This window comes from Vidua macroura, chromosome 26 (genome assembly GCF_024509145.1).
Source record: "Vidua macroura isolate BioBank_ID:100142 chromosome 26, ASM2450914v1, whole genome shotgun sequence".
NCBI classification, from domain to species: Eukaryota; Metazoa; Chordata; class Aves; order Passeriformes; family Viduidae; genus Vidua; species Vidua macroura.
In genome coordinates, this window is record NC_071596.1 from 6393828 (window position 1) to 6409038 (window position 15211).

At 67.0% G+C, this 15211-nt stretch overlaps 2 protein-coding genes across 2 annotated transcripts; one reads left to right on the forward strand and one right to left on the reverse strand.

The window, feature by feature from the left end:
* Positions 1-554: 554 nt before the first annotated feature.
* Positions 555-12622, reverse strand: MIDN (midnolin). Its single transcript, XM_053999427.1, has 8 exons — positions 12540-12622; positions 10413-10638; positions 9353-9440; positions 8992-9054; positions 4012-4398; positions 3399-3531; positions 2982-3290; positions 555-1854 (listed from the first exon to the last, which is right to left on the reverse strand). The coding sequence occupies exons 2-8, from the start codon at positions 10628-10630 to the stop codon at positions 1592-1594; spliced, it is 1461 nt and encodes a 486-aa protein (XP_053855402.1). The 5' UTR covers positions 10631-10638; positions 12540-12622; the 3' UTR covers positions 555-1591.
* On the forward strand, positions 11369-14444 carry LOC128819392 (putative cuticle collagen 99). Its single transcript, XM_053999542.1, has 2 exons — positions 11369-12359; positions 13453-14444. Exons 1-2 carry the CDS (start codon positions 11982-11984, stop codon positions 13516-13518), a joined length of 444 nt encoding a protein of 147 aa, XP_053855517.1. The 5' UTR covers positions 11369-11981; the 3' UTR covers positions 13519-14444.
* Positions 14445-15211: the final 767 nt, after the last annotated feature.

Below are 15211 nucleotides of genomic sequence, written 5' to 3' on the forward strand. Positions count from 1 at the left end.
TTCCTCCCAGGGATGCTGGGGGCTGCAGGAAGAGGTTTGCATGGGTGAGATGGTGCTAACACACATCCCCAGGGCCACCCCACCCCATCACCTTCCCCGGGGCAACTGCAGGTGGGGAAACTGAGGCACAGCCACATTCATGACCACCAACGCCCCGCCCCGGCCCGCAACCACCCTGCCATGACGCAGGAGGGAGGGAGGGAGCTGGCAGGAACCTGGCACTCACGGCCAGCCCGGCTGGTGCAACCAGCCCAGCTCCTCCGGGCAGTGGCCAGTGGGATGAGACTGGGAGCACCGAGTCAGATGAGCACCCAGAGGCTGGGGTCTGGCACCCTGAGAGTGCTGAAAACACCTCGAGGAGACCCCAGACCCGTTCCCCTGCCAGGGAGGATGGGGCATCACTCCCCTCCTTCCTCCTGCAGGTACACACGTGTGAGTGCTGAGCAGGTATGTGCACAGGTACAGGGCACTTGTGGCTGGGCCACGTCCCTCTGACACGGATGGGGTGCCCAAGCAGCTGCTGTCTCCCCACACTGACACCAGACACGATTGCATCCAGACTGCCCAAATTTATTTCAAAAATAAAAAATAAAATATTAAAGACCAAAAAAGCCTTGCTCTTCCCCCCCGCCCCCCGTTCCCCAAAACACACACACACAAAAAAAAAAAAAAAAAAAAAGACTTTTACAGACAAAAAACACATCACGTGGGGGCTCTATTTGCACAGATCCTGACGGAAAAAAAATCCAAGTCGGACGAGAAAAAGGATCCTACGGCCTATGAAGACTATGTCAGTATTGGCTCAGTCGGGTCATTAATGTCTATAAATACCGGCCCTGCAGCCAGGACCGAGTTTGGGGTTATTTATTCAGGGTTTTTTTTCTTTTTTTTTTTTCTTCTTTTTTTATTTTTTTTAAGTTAAAAAAGAAAAAAATCCAACCACCCAAGCGGCGGGTGGGAAGGAATCCAGGGACTCGGAAGTTGGGCTCGGCCGTGGAGGGAAGGCGCCTTGGCTTCTCCCTCCCCAAACAAAATTAACACCCCGCAAAAAACAAAGCCCCCCCACCCCCGTCCCCCCTCCCCAGGCTGCAGCTGTGGGGCCCAGGCACACATGTCCCCCCGGCCACCCGGGGGGGCCCAGCCCCACAGCCGAGCAATGCTACATATAGAAGGGAAGGAAAACAAACAGCCCCCAAATCAGGGGGGCTCCAGCACCTCCGAGAGAGACTTCATCTCGTCCTGCCTGCACCGGGGTGGGGTGGCACGCGGTGGGGCCGGAGCCAACCCGGCTGTGTCCCTCTTCACAGCAAAGCAGCAGCTTCGATACGCCCCAGGGCCCCCCCGGGTGCCAGGACCCCCCGGCTGGGGAGGCTGCAAGGAGGGGGCAGCTCCTACTGCTCTTCCCCATCGCCCCAAACCCGACCGAGCAGGGGGACGGGGGGCTCCCCCCAACACGCAGGTCAGCCCAACGCGTCTGGTCACAGGGGACGGCAAATCTCGAGGAGCCCCGGCCCGCGATGCCAGCACTGCCTCCCCAAAGCGGGGCCAGCGAGTGGGACCCCCCGGCACAGTCCCCCGGGGCCCTGGCTCTCTATGCTACGACAAACTCGGATTTCATCTCGGCCTTGACCTCCGGCTTCCAGACCGAGTCCTCGAAGTCCAGGTCCAGGCTGCCCTCGCTGGAGACGCTGCTGTTGCTGTTGGTGCGCCCGGCCTTGCGGTTGGGCACCCAGTGGTACGGAGCCCTCGCGTCCCGCCGCGCCTTCCGCCGCAGCCGCTTCTGCTGCAGCAGCAGCTGCAGCCGCTCCACCTTGCAGCGCGTCGCCCGGTTCTCCGTCTGCCGCAGCCGGTCCCCTGCAAGGGAAAAGGGGGTCATGGGGGGCTGCCACGTGATGCCGGGGAGGGTCACGCCAGCCCCCAGGCAGCCCCGTGTGGCACGGACACGTGGCCACCCCTGTAACAGGCAGGGCGTCCCCTGTAATGGAGAAGGACGGGTCACGGTGGGGTTCCCTGATCCACAGCTGGGGGGACACAGCCCAGCAGGTAGCCCCCAATGGCACAGGCACATGGACACCCCGATAGCAGGTGCCCCCCAAAAGGAAAAGGGTGAGGTGGTTACGGGAGGGTGGCCTAACCCACATACTGGGGGGATCACGGAGCCCCCCACCATGGCATAGTCCCTTGGATATCCCCAAAACAGGGTGCCCACCACAGCACCAGGCTGATCCCCAGTGGCCTACAGCCCTTTTTTGGGGTGCCGGGTCCCCACCACAACATCCCCTCTATCCCCCTGGATGGATGGGGAAGGGTCCTGGCCCAGAGCAGAGCTGGAGGTGGCCCTGGAAGACCTGGTCAGGCCAGCATGGAGCCACCCCCTATGGGGACCTGGACCACCCCTGGCTAGGAGAGAAGGAAGAACAAACCCTGAGGGGGCTGAGCCAGCACTGGTGGTTTCACTTCTTTCCTCTAAGCAAATCACAGAGGCTCTGGTACGGGCGCCTGCGACACCTTCCGGCCACAGGGCTCACAGGTGTGCACCCAAAAATGCCGGGGGAGCCACTGCCATGCCCCGGGCCAGGCCCTCCAGCCAGGCCCACATTCACCCCAGTCTGGGAAGATGGGTTTGGAAAGAGGGAGCCAGAGTCTGCGTGACCCCAAAACCTCTGCCCACACAGCAGGGACAGGCCCTGAACTCCCAGGGCAGCACGGACACTGCAGCCACCTGCCACTCCCCCACATCCCCACCCACACAGGGACACTTTGTCCCCACAGTGTTTGGGAGAGATGACAATGCAGGGTGGGTGGGGGGACGAGTCCCCAGGGGTGCTGATTGCCCCCGAACATGCAATCCTCCTGATGGACACCTGTCAATCATCCAGCTCCGAGTCCCTCTCTACTCATCCCAGCCATGGACCAGGGACCCCCAAAGAGGTACCAACCTCAAACCCCAACCCCTCTCCACTCGGGGCAGCCAGACTCACCACTGGGCTTGCACATCCGGATCTGGCTTTGGCACTGGACAACGGGGTGTAGGGTGGGGGCGGCGGCCGCCGGCAGCGGCTCTGAGGTAGTTTTGGTGGCGAGGTCTGGAGAGGCAGGCGGCGAGGAGGAGGAGGAAGAGGAGGAGGAGGAGGAGGAGAACTGCGTCTGGCAGCGGAGCTGTGTCAGGGACTGGGGCATGCCCTGGTAGTGTCTCGTGGCGCTGAGGAGGTCGTTGAGGATCTGCAGGATGGTGCCAATGTCCCGCCGCGGCCGCCCACTGCTGTCCTGGCAGTTGGGGTGCAAAGTGCCTGGAGGTGGGGAAGAAGGGGGTGTGAGACAAGCAGCCACCCCCAGATCCACAGCCCCATTGCCCCCAGCATCCCCCCGGAGCCCCCCGGAAATCGAGCAGCGCGTACCGGAGAAGGTCCCTGAGAAGACCCCAGGCGCGTGGTTGACGAAGCTCTCGATGACCGCCCCGGGCTTGCGGGATCGGGCCGAGGCGGCCGGACTGCTGCCCGGGGAGCTGCTGCCGCGGGAACCACAGTCCACCTGGGAGGGGAGAAACATGGGATCAGCCTCGGGGTAGGGGTCTGGTGGGGCACACAATCCTGCTTCTGACTTGCTGCCACCCAGCAAAAAAAACCAGGTCAGGAGAGCCCAGACAGGGAGCAGGTGCAGCAGGCACCAGTCCCATTTCTCCTGGCATGTAAGGAACCACCCTGGGGGTCCCAACAGGCCCCCTACCATGCTGTGCTGTGCGAGGGGGAAAGGGAAGCAACAGCAGCAGCTCCTGCCCAGCCATGGGGACAGGCAGGGTGTAAGGACAGGCAGGGTAGGGTAAGAGCTTGGGTTACACCCTGTCCTTGAGCCCCTCCCTGGGACCTGGGGACATTCTGGAGACCAGACTGGGGACAACCCATTTCCACACATGAGGAAACTGAGGAAGGGCCAGGCATGACCACAGCTGAGCTGGGAACGTCACGGCTTCACTCTCCTTTCCCAGAGGCCCCAGGACATCCCCAGACTCACCTCTGAGCAGGAGGAGACCACGCTGCTGTTCACCGTCTGCGTGCTGGCCCCGTGTGACCGGAACATCCCGGCGGTGACAGGAGCGGCGTGAGGGGCGTTACAGTACATGGGGGGGGCCGGTGCAGTGGGCGTGGGGCTGGGGGCCGGGCTCTGCTGGCATGAGGGCACCACGGGGATGCGGGCGAAGCCTGAGCCGCTGGCACCGTGCAGCGTCCGGCAGTGGGGGCTGGCGCTGGCCCCCGCCTCGCCGCGGCTGGCAATGAGGTGGCGGTGCTGGAGCTGCCCGGTGCTCTGCTGAGCCGCCAGCTGCAGCTGCACGAACATCATGTGGTCACCCACACGCAGGGCCAGGGTCAGCGGGGACCGGCCTGACAAGAAGTCGTTGACCTGGGGAGAGAGAGGAGGGATCCTCATCAGCCGTGGCACAAGCAGTGGGGTGGTGGTTGCCCCCCTGGTGCTGAGCAGGGGATGGCAGTTGCCCGTACAGGTTTCCCTTGGCTATAGGGATGGGTCACTGGGGCAGAGAAAGGGTGACCCCTTCCTGCAGCCCTTCCCAGGCCCTCACCCGTGCCAGGCTGGCAGACTAGCCCAGCTGCCGTCCCCACGTGACCCCAGCCCGGTGCCAGCTCTGTCAGCTGATGGTGCTGGGGGGTATTTTTCTTCCTTCTGCCCTTCCTGCCCTTTATTCCCCACCACTGAGTGGCTGTGCCTGCCTGGCTGCCCTCCCTGGCGCTGCTCCCGGCGGGCAGGGACGGGCAGGGGCCGCAGCTGGGACTGCCCAGAGCCGCACGCTCGGCCAAGGGCCAGCGCTGCTGCTCCGGCCAGCGGGAGGGGTGTCCCACCCCCAGCTTGAGGGGGTGCCCCTGCTGGCACAGGGAGAAGAGGAGGTGGCAGGTGAGGACATGCCGGGTCCCTGCGTGCCCGCCATTGTGACTCAGGCAGTGCAGCCCACCTGCCCTCCCTCCCTCAAGGCAGCTGCGGGTGGGGGACGGGCCCTGCCCAGCCCAGAGGCTCCGGCAGGTGATGGAGCAGCTGCAGCGTGGAGACAAGAGTCAGGGCCTGACCCTCCCCAGGCTGCAGCTGTGGGGGGCCCCCAATGCCCAACACCTGCCACCCCCCAGCTTACACCCCTCAGCCTCCCCCCAGTCGCATAAATCTCTTGGCAGCTGTGGCAGGGAACAGAGGAGCCCCCCAAGCACTGCCCCACATTCTAGGGGGGCTGGGACAGCCATGAGCCACCATGAGCCCCCCCCTTGCCCTCCCGTGTGCTGCAGGGGGGCTGTGCCTCTCACCCCTGCCAGCCCAGATGGGTTAATGGGGACAATGCCCCCCCTTCACTGTACACCCCCCTCACTATTCCAGGGCACACAGCTTTCCCAGCCTGTCATGTGCAGCTCCTGATATCGCCCACCCACATCCCATGGCACCTTTGGGGTGCAGCCATCGAGTGGGGGCCCAACAGCCCCTGTCCCCAGCCCTGTGGAGCAGGGCCCCCCTGGGCCCCCCCAGCCCCGGCCCCGCTCCCCCACACCTCACTGCCGCGGAGGCCGGTTCTGAGAAGCCGTGGGAAAAGCAGCTTTAAAAATACCAGCAGCAAAGCCCCGAGCGTGTCAGGCGGAGGCTGCAGAGGAAGGGGTGGGTGGGAAGGAGACGCTGCAGCTCTGGACACGGAGGTTACAGGGCAAGGGACGGGAGAGGACGGCGGGTGCGCACATGGACACACGTGTGCACACGCGTGTGCGTGCACAGAGCACCTGGCCAAGGGAAAGCATCACTCCAGCCCCCATCCTGCCTCAGTTTTCCTTCCTATAGCAGCCTGGATGGCCTAATGCCAGTCTGGCAGCCCCATCCTCAGTGCTTGGTCCCATGCCAGCTCTGGCCACCTCTGGCCCCTGCATGGAGTCCTCCACGGCTGCTGGGCCACCCCAGCCCTGCTGCTGCTCTATGAGGCACTGTAGGGGGTGCATTTCACACAGGGACCCCACAGACCCCAACACCAGGTCCAGGCACCGTTCACCAAAGCGTGGGAAGGGGTCCCAGCTGGGTCCTCCTCCCACTGGGCTCCTGAGTGGGCTCTTTCCCAGCCCCATCCCAGCACCCAGGTGTGCCCGGGGGAGCCCCGCGCACCTCCCCGGGGCCCCCTGACGTCAGCCAGCCCCACGGCCGCCTCCGGCTCCCTCTGACTCACCCCTGCCCTGTCTGACCCCTCGCCAGCGCCGGGAGAAACCAGAGCACCCCAACCCGGCCAGGCCCGCGCTGCCGACGCTTCCCAGCAGCACCAAGAACACCCCTCCATCCCCACGCACGGGGGGTCCCACGGTCCCCCGCGGCACCCCCGGGGCTGGGCCATGGCACAGAGCCGGGCCGGTCCCCGCGGCGCCCCAGCCCCGGGGCTCCCAGCACCCGCCCCCACGCTGCTGCCAACCTCCCCCCCCCCCGGCGAAACCAGCCCGCTCCAATGCAAACACGTCCCACCCAGCCGCCCGCTTGGCCGCCCACGCCGGGAGGACCCCGTCCCTCCCAGCCGGCTCCACCGCGGGGGCCGGGACAGCCTCACCGACGGGGCTGGGGCCACTGAGCCCCTCAAAGTCCTGCACTTAGGGGTCCCCAGGGACTCTGCCAAGCCCTGGGGGGGCTCAGCTGCACTGTACCGGGCTCGGGGCCCGCAGGGATGGGGGAAGTGTCTCCCAGCTGCTTCTCAGAAACGCCGATGACTCAGAGAACGCGGCATTGCCGCCTTGCTCCGACGCCTGGCCCCGGGTCACCCCGGCCCCCAGCACCACAGACCCCCGAGCCCCCAGCTCTGGGCTGGCAGAGAGCGGGAGCTGCCCCCAACGAGCCCCTGGCCCGATGGGGAGAGCAGCACCCCCAAACGGGCACAAGGAAACCATCCTGGGAGATCCAGATGGCCAAGGCAAGGATGAGGAGGGGGAGCAGGAAATGCCCTCCCAAGCCCCTGCAGGGTCTCCATCCAGCCACCTGTGTTGGTGCCCAGGGGTTTGTCTGTGCCAAAGGGGGCAGAGGGACAGAGCCCCCCGGCCACATTCCCCCAGCCCTGGAAGAGCAGGATGTGTCATCCCCCTCCTCTGTTCCTCCCCCTCAGCCCTCCTGGGCAGAGGGACTGGGGAAAGGAAGAGTCAGCAGTGGGGCCGAACGCCTGCCGTCCCTGGAAAGTGGGGGCAGCCATGTGGGGAGGAAGGAAGTGCAAGAGCATTTCCAGGAAGCCCCCCGTGCCCAACAGTCACTTCCCCAAAGGCTGGGAAGGGGGTGGCAGCGCCCCGTCCCCCCCACCGCCCTCAGAGGAAGCCGCTCCGCTCTCCCCGTGCTCCGGAGGCTGTGTGACGCAGGCAGAGCCCAGCAAAGCATGAATGGGAGGAGTGGTTTCCTGCCCCCCCCCCCCCCGCCGCCCCCCAGGTGCTGGCGGTTCCTCCTGCTCAGCCCTGGCTTCCTGAATCACCAACCGGAGGAACCTGCGGTGGGCAGGGAGGTGCGGAGCCGCTTCCCGCAGCCACTGCCAGACCGTAGCCCACCCACCCTCCTCCGCTCACTGTGCTTGGTCTGGAGGGGCCGCAGCCCTGTGCAGGGGGGTACTCTGAGCTCCACAGGCTCCTGGCTCCCCATTCCACCCCACCTCGCTGCTCTCACCAGAGCAGAGCTGGTCAGCCCCATCAGAAATTTCTGCAGCCCTGAGGCCAGGACGTGCACTGTGACCTGCCAGGCCAGGCTGCCAGGAGCAGCCCCCTCCCACAGCTCTGCACCCCAGCTGGGATGGGCGGCACCTTGCAACCCCTCCCTGGGACCCCAGCAGCGTCTGGCACTGGGGATCCACCAGGGCTCCAGTCCAGGCTGACCCCCCCCAGCCCCCACACGGGGTTAAACCAGCTCCCAAAAGTCAAGGTCACCCCGGGCAGCCAGGGGCACTCCGTGTCCCTGCAGGCAGGGCAGCCTGGCCCTTGCCACATCCCCGGGGTGGGGGGGTACAGCAGTGCCCCACCAGCCCATTCTCTGAGCCCTGGCACCACATGGGGCTCAGCCCCTTCCCAGAATTCAGCAAGGCAGGTTATGAAAACGTTCAAAAACCCAACCATTCAAAAACCAAAGCTGCAGCATCGGCCAGAAAAAGGAAGGAAAGAGTTTCAGAGCAGTAACAGAAACGGAAAACAAAGGAGTGGGGCCTGCATGGCTGGGGGTAAATTCCACCTTCGCGGCAGGAGCTGGCGGCTGCGCGCGCACCCACGGCTCACCCACGGCTCTCCCACCCTGGGAACACTTCCAGCCCGCAGCCGAGACCCCCCCCAGCAGTGAGGACCCCCCGCCCACCCACTTCACACCCCTCCAACAACTCCACAGCAATTCAACCACAGCCCCACCAACGCCGCCCACTTGGCCCCTTCCGCGCCCCTTCCTTGGCACCTGGCGCCACAGCACACGGCCACCAAGGAAGGGACGAGAGAGGGTCAGAACACCCCAGCAGGGCCGATCTGCACCCCCAAGGATGGCTCCAAGGAAAGCAGGAGGACCCCTTTGGGTACTGGGGGGGAAGCCGGGCTCTGCAGCCCCACGAGCTGCCAGCCTCCTTTACATCCATCACAGCTGTGGGGCAGATGGGCAGCCCACTCCTTGCACCCCAGTGTAGGCAGCTGGAGGGGGCTGCAGCCCCACACCCCCGGGCAGGGCCCTGAGCCGCCCGGCTCTGCCTCCAACCTGCAGCGTGACCTTGAGTGAGTCACTTCACCTCCCCGGCTCCCAGCTTGTTTGGGCTGCCGGCGTGGGACCTCCCCGAGCCCGGCGCTGCACTGGGTGACGGCGCCTGCCCCGGGCACCGCCCTCAGCACTCCCAGCCATGGTGAAGGTGAAACCTCAGCGAGGCACCAACGCCAAAGCTTTTGGGAGGGGAAGCCAAGTGAGGCCGCAGCTGTCCTCTCTTCCCCCCCGCCCTCCGCCTTTGTCTCCATCCTGCCCCGGCATCCAGCCCCTCACCTGAGTTTCAGTTAAGCTTTCCAGAGCTTGCATCACCGACTGTTCTGGCCTGGACGCCTGGGACTGGAAAAAAAAGGAGGAGGGGGGGGGATTAACGTTACAAATGCAGCAAAGGAGGGGGCGTCCGCAGCAGGAGGGAGGGATGACATGTCACTTCCACTATTTCTACACAAGCCCTGAGAAAGGAGTGAAATACTAAACCTGCTGCCGTGCCCAACCCAGCGCTGCCTCCTCAGCAAGAGCTGGGGCAGCAGAGCCGCCGGGCTGCCAGCACATCACATCCTCATCCTTGCCCGGGGCTTTAATAATAGACAGGGATGAGTGGGAGGGATGGAGGGAGCAGCAGGAAAAGGCCACTCACCATCAAGCCGGCCTCCACGGTGGGCACCAGTGTCAGCTTGCTGCCTTCCACGACCCCCAGGTCCTGCAGTTTGCCCGAGCTGAGGCGGCTGTGGGAGGAGATGCCAAAAGCAGGGTCAGTGCAGGTCGGGCAGCTCCCCCAGAGGGTACACACGAGAGGGGGACACCAGCTGCAAGTCTGGCTGCTCCCGGGGGACCAACAGGCCCCCAAGCACCCCAACCTCAAGAAATTCCCAGCCTTCACAGGCAGGAGGAAACCCTGGCACCCCACAGTTCAGCTGGGCCCCGGGGGAACTCACGGGGCAGCCCTGCCCTGGGCAGCGCTGAGGGGGCCAGAGAGGAGCTGAGCTGCGAGGGGGGTGGGAGCACAGGGTTCGTGGCACAGGAAACCTGCCCACTGGCGGGGGGGCGGTTAGAGAGAAGTTGGGACCAGTGTAGGTGGGGAGGCAGCACTGGGAACATGCTCCCTCCACCCCGCGGGTGCCGGCAGATGGATGTGGTGTCCCCGTGTGTCCCCCCCCTTCCTCCCTGATCCGGGAAAGACTCTCCAAGTTACTCCCGGCCCGACCCCACGCGGGCTCCACGCGGGGGGTGCGCAGCCCCTCGGCCTGGGCCCCCGGCAGACAAAGGCCCCCCCGCCGCCCGGGGCTCAGGGGGAGCCGGGCCGCGCCGCCGCCGGGGCTGAGCCCAGAACAAAGGACCGGGGCACGGCCGGGCCCCGCCGCCCACAAAGGAGCCCCGGCAGGGCCGGGCGAGGGGGCGGCGGCCGCGCTCCCGGCCCGGCCCGGCGCCCCCCTCCCTCCCTCCGCCCCGGAGCCCCCCCCTCCCTCCTTCCCTCCCTCCGGCCCGGCCCCCGCTCGCCCCCGCCGCGGCCCCCCGGGCTGCCCCCCCCCCCCGCCCCGCACAGGAATGGGGCCGGGAAGGGGGAGGGGGCGGGAGCCTTTGTGCGGTGCCGAGCCCGGTGCGAGGGGGCCGCCCCCGCGCCCAGCTCCGCTCTCGAGGGCTGGGGACCCCGGGCCTCCTGAGCCGCGCCGACCCCCCCGTACCGAGCCGTGCCGTACCTCTCTTTGTGCAGCAGCGCCAGACGCTCCTTGGGCACCTTGAGGCGCTGGGACAGCCGTCGCTTCAGCCCCTCCACCGTCTCCTCGGCGGGCACCGAGAGCTCATAGCGGGTGCCGGTGGTGGTGTGGATGTAGAGGTTCATGGGGGGTTCGGGTGGCCCCACCTCGCAGGCGGGAGCCCCGCGGCTGCAGCTCCTGGCGCCGGGCTGCGGGTCCATCCGCCGACCTGCGGGGGCAGCGGCGGTCGGTGTCGGGGGGCGGCGGGGGGATCGGATAAAGGAGGGAGCCGGGCCCGCTCCACCACACGCCCGGCGGGACCCACGGGAGCTCCGGCTACGCGGTGAGGCGTCGGGCGGGGGCCGGGAGGAGGCGGGAGGCGGGAGGCGGCTAGGAGGGGGGTCCCCAAACAGGCTGCACCGGCCGTGCCCTCCGCAGCCCAGGCGGAAAAACCAAAATTATATATATAAATATAAAAATTAAAAAAAAAAATATGAAATGTCCCGTTCTCGCCCCGCTCCGGTGGCTGCCGCGGGAAGGGGGGGTGGTGGTGGAAGCGGCGCTGCCTGCTCCTGCCTGCCGCCTCCTTTCTTTCTCCTCGCCGCCGCTCTGTGCTCTCGGTGCGGGCTATCTGGGGGCGGGGTGAGGCCCGGGGCCGCGGCGAGGGGCGGGGAGGCCGCCTCGCTCCCCCTTCTCTGGGGCCGGACCCGCCGAACCGGCCGCCGCTCGCGCTGCCGTGGGAGCACCGGGGGGGAGGGAAGTTACAATGTAGCAACGTCCCGCGGGGCGGGGCCTCGCCCTCATTCACTCCGGCTCCTCCGGCGGCCGCGGCCAATGGGAGCTCGCCGAGCGCCCAGACATCCGCGGTGACGGCCAATGGGAGGCGGGCGCAGGTTCCCCCACGTGGCCCAGTGGGCGGGGCGGCCCGGCCGGATTCCTCCCGCCCACGCGGCCGCGCAGGCCCCGCCCCAGCCCCGCCCCCCGCGCGCCCTCGCGCCGCGCCTGGAGCCATTCATAATCCCGGCGCACAACAAAGGGGCGCGGGGGGCTCGGGGGTCCGGCCGGGCTCCGGCAGCGCCGGGGAGCCCATGGGGCTGGCGTGCGAGGCCCGGGCGCCACCGAGAGGTGGACGCGGGACACGGGCAGGCGCCGGCCAGGAGAGGCGCGGCGGGGGCGGTGAGCGGCCCCCGCACCGGAGGAGGCCGCGGCGGGAGGTGACTGCCCGCGGGGCCGGGCGGGAGCTGGAACCCCCGGAGCCGAGTGACGCCGGGACACAGAGGCGGAAAGGGCGGGGGGGACACGCACAGTCACCCGTGGCCGGTCACACCCGCCCGGTCGCACGCACCCGCCCGGTCACCCTCCCGGTGACGCCGTTACAGCTGCGGGGAACTGTCCCGATGAGGGGTTGAGCCCCCTGTACCCCCCAGCACGCTCTTGCCCCCCCAGTCCCCCAGCTGGAACCTCCACCCCAGAGGCCCCAGCCCCGCCTGCCGGCTCCCGGGGAGTGGAAGGGACACCCCGCAGCCCCGGGGCCCCGTCCCGGCACCGGGGGGGGGGGGGGTGGGGGGGGCTATGAGTCAGCAAAGCGCGGGCGCCCTCTGCCGGTCCCGCTGCGCCTCCTGCGCCCGGGGGGGCCGCGGGGGCCGCACCGGCGGCGCGCCGGGGAGCCCTTACCGAGACACCGGGTGGCCTTTACCGAGCGACCAGGCGGCCCGGCCGCGGTGCGCCCCAGAACCGCTGCTCGCCCACCGGGATGGAAAGCCCCTGCCCGGGCAGCCCTCCCCGCCCCCCCCCCCCAGAACGCCGGGTCTTGGGAGCGAGGAGCCGCTCCCCGGGACGCGGCGGGAGCGGCGGGGTTCCGACAGCTGGAACGAGGACAACCGATCCCGCTCCCGTTCCCCGGAGGCAGGCAAAGCTCCAGGTGACCGAGGATACGGAGGATCTCTGAGGGTGAGCAGAGCTCCGGAACAACCGAAGAGGGGCTCTGCCGCGCGTCCCCTCGGGAGCCCCGGGGAAGTGGGGCCATCCCTCCCGCTCCGGGGAAAGCAACCGAGAGAGCGCGGTCCCGGTCCGCGGATCCCCCCCGCAGCCCGATCCGGGCCCCCACCAGCACGGCGCGGCTCTACTCACCGAACACGGCCCCGCGGATCCCGGCGCGGCGGGAGCCCAGCTGCCTCCGGTGGCAGGAAGAGGAAAAGAGACCCCAGAAACGTCCCGGGGGGAGGTGGTGGTGGGTGCGGTGTCACCTCCTGAGCGCTGCAGCCGGTCCGAGCGCAGCCCTGACGCGGAGCTGCCGGGGAGGTGCCCGAAGTTTTATCCCGCACCGCCCGGGGTGGAGCCTGGCGGGGGCAGGGACCGGTCTGGCCTCGGCAACGGCCCCGGCAACGGCCACGGCCCCTGCCCCGGCGGTACCCGCACCTGCTCCCGCGGGGGGTCCCGGTCTTTGCCCCAGGGTCTCAGTTCTGTACCAGCGGTCCCAGCCCCTACCCCTCGTTCCGGATCCCGCTCCCGGGATCCCAACTCGCCGTCCTCTAATCTCGGTATCAGCCCACCGGGGGCGTCTCAGCCCCTGTCGGGGTCCCGGCTCTGCCGCGGCTCCAGGAAGGGCAGGGACGACCTGCCCTCCACGGACCGTGGGGAGGGGACAGACCGGACACCTCTTCCCCTCTGCATGCCCCGTGGGTCAGTCAATCCGTGGGCAGGGAACGGATGGGCTGAGTTCTCCTTGGGAGCCAAGCGTGAAAGCTGCTGCTGCTGCCCGTGGAGACTCTCTGATGTCTAATAACAAGGCTGGACCATTCCTCCCCCCAGGGATTCCCTCTGCCCAACCACCCACTTCCCAGCAAGGACAAGACTTAGCCCTACAGGGCTTTAAAGCAAGGGAGAAACGGGCTGGTGGGCCCCAGTTCCGGGGCGTGACGTCCCGGGCGCCACGGGGCAGAAGCTGCTTCCTCCCGGGCCAGCGGCTTCCCCGTGCACACAGGGAGGGTGCTGGGGAGATGCTGGTGACCTCAGGCTGCCTTGCTGGGTCTCTCCTTCGCAGACAATGCCCTGGCACACCAAGACACAAAGCAGCTGGAGTGGGGATCTGGCGACCAGTCCACAGTAGGGAGACCCGACCCGTGAAGCTGCAGCGCCGTGGCCCGGCAGGAGCCAAGGGGGACTCTCTGAATCCCCAAAATTCTGCTGCTGTGTCCCTACCCTGGGGTGTGTGCAGATGGCTGGGTGGGAGCGAGGCCACTGGTGCAAGGCAGAGAGCCGGGCTGGAAGGGAGCCTTTGTTGCACAGCCCACGGCCCCCCGCCTGCCCCAGCCCCCTCCAAGCTCTGGGGGGAGATGAGCTCAGGCAGCTCCGACTCCGGCTCCTGCCATTGTTGTCCCTGGGAGAGGGGCCGGGGCAGGGATGCGCCATTGTTCTCCCTGGGCCTGGGAAGCCGCCCCTAGGGGGGCCACATCTCCAGCTGGCTGTGCGGGGTGAGGCCCTGGAGCAGCGAGGAGAGGGGACAGCCAGGGCCACAGGTTTGGGTTTGGCCCCGCCACAGCTCAGGCTTGTGCACCGGGAGGGGCCATGGTGGGGACAAGGTGTCACACCAGAGCCACTCCTGCAGGGAGCAGGGTCTGGCCGCCAGCTCCCAGCCCTGATCTGTGGGGAGGGACAAGGGGACATTGTGGCCAGGGCTGGGAGTGTAGCCTGCTTGGGTTCTTTGGCAAAGCAGCCATGCCCCAAGGGCAGGGCATCTCCCCACATCCTGGCAGCCCTGAAGAGCCCCTTTCCCAGTTGCCACTCTCCTCACACGGCTCCATCTCCTTCCTGGGAGGAAGCTCATCTCCTCCAGTAATCCCATGATTCCAGGAGCTGGTGCTTTAGGAAGTGTGTGCACATTTCAGTATGGTTGAAGGTATCTGGAACCTCCAGAGACACAAGCTGGGAGATCCCAGGATTCCCAGCAGCCTGGATTTTGTGTGTTTAGTTTATTGTGTTGCCCTGGGAATAAATCGTTAAAGATTACAGGCAGACTTGGGCATAATTGCCGCACAGCATCCGAGGCTCCTGCGTCTCCAGAGGGAGCGTTCTCCAAACCCTGCACGGCTGAGCAGCTCGGGGAGAGACGATCCAACGAGCAAATACCTACACAAATCCTGCTGCAGGCCACACGCAGCTCCCGCAATCCTCTTAGCTAACCTGGGCCCTGGGATTAGCCCCGGTGGAGGCTCATGCACCCGGGAGGGCGGCGCGGGCACGGGGTGGAGGAGAGGGGCTTACCCGGGTCCCGCCGGGACACTTCCCACGGGGCCTGGCCATCGGGCACATCCCGGTGTCACGGCAGAGCCAGGGCAGGACCGTGGTGTTGGCTCCTTTGTGTCCCGCGGTCCCGCCGGCCCCAGCTCCAGCTGGGAGCCCCGAATCTTTTGGAGGCTGATTCTTGGAAGTCTTCTCCCTCGAAGGAAGGGAATTCCCAGCCCTCCTTCTTCGGGGAAATCCCCCACCAGCCCCGGGCAGCAGCTTTTCTCTTTTCTCTTTTCTCTCTCTTTCCACCCCCTGCCCGCCCCCCTCTTCCCCACCCCCCCCACCCCCCCCGCCCCTTTTGGGCTGAATTCTTGGCTGATTCCTCAGCTTTGGCAAACGGGGGATTTTTATCGCAAGTCTCTGCATTCCACTCGCAGGCGCGGGGTCATGGGATTAGGGCAGAGCTGACTCCGGCTCCGGAGCAGGCAGAGGAGGGGAGAGGAGGGCAGAGGGGGCGTTTCTCGCTCCTGTGGCTGCAGAAGCCGGGCTGCAGCCTGGGGGAACCCAGGTGGGAC

Bases quoted from the DNA above. Each gene is read 5' to 3' on its own strand.
- MIDN (XM_053999427.1), bottom strand. From the start codon at position 10,630: ATGGACCCGCAGCCCGGCGCCAGGAGCTGCAGCCGCGGGGCTCCCGCC. The intron at 4,399-8,991 runs GTGAGGGGCTGG...CTCTCTCCCCAG, and splicing joins AAAGCTTAACTGAAACTCAG to GTCAACGACTTCTTGTCAGG. The intron at 3,291-3,398 runs GTACGCGCTGCT...CCCCACCTCCAG, and splicing joins CTTCTCAGGGACCTTCTCCG to GCACTTTGCACCCCAACTGC.
- LOC128819392 (XM_053999542.1), top strand. From the start codon at position 11,982: ATGAGTCAGCAAAGCGCGGGCGCCCTCTGCCGGTCCCGCTGCGCCTCC. The intron at 12,360-13,452 runs GTGAGCAGAGCT...TCTCCTTCGCAG, and splicing joins GATACGGAGGATCTCTGAGG to ACAATGCCCTGGCACACCAA.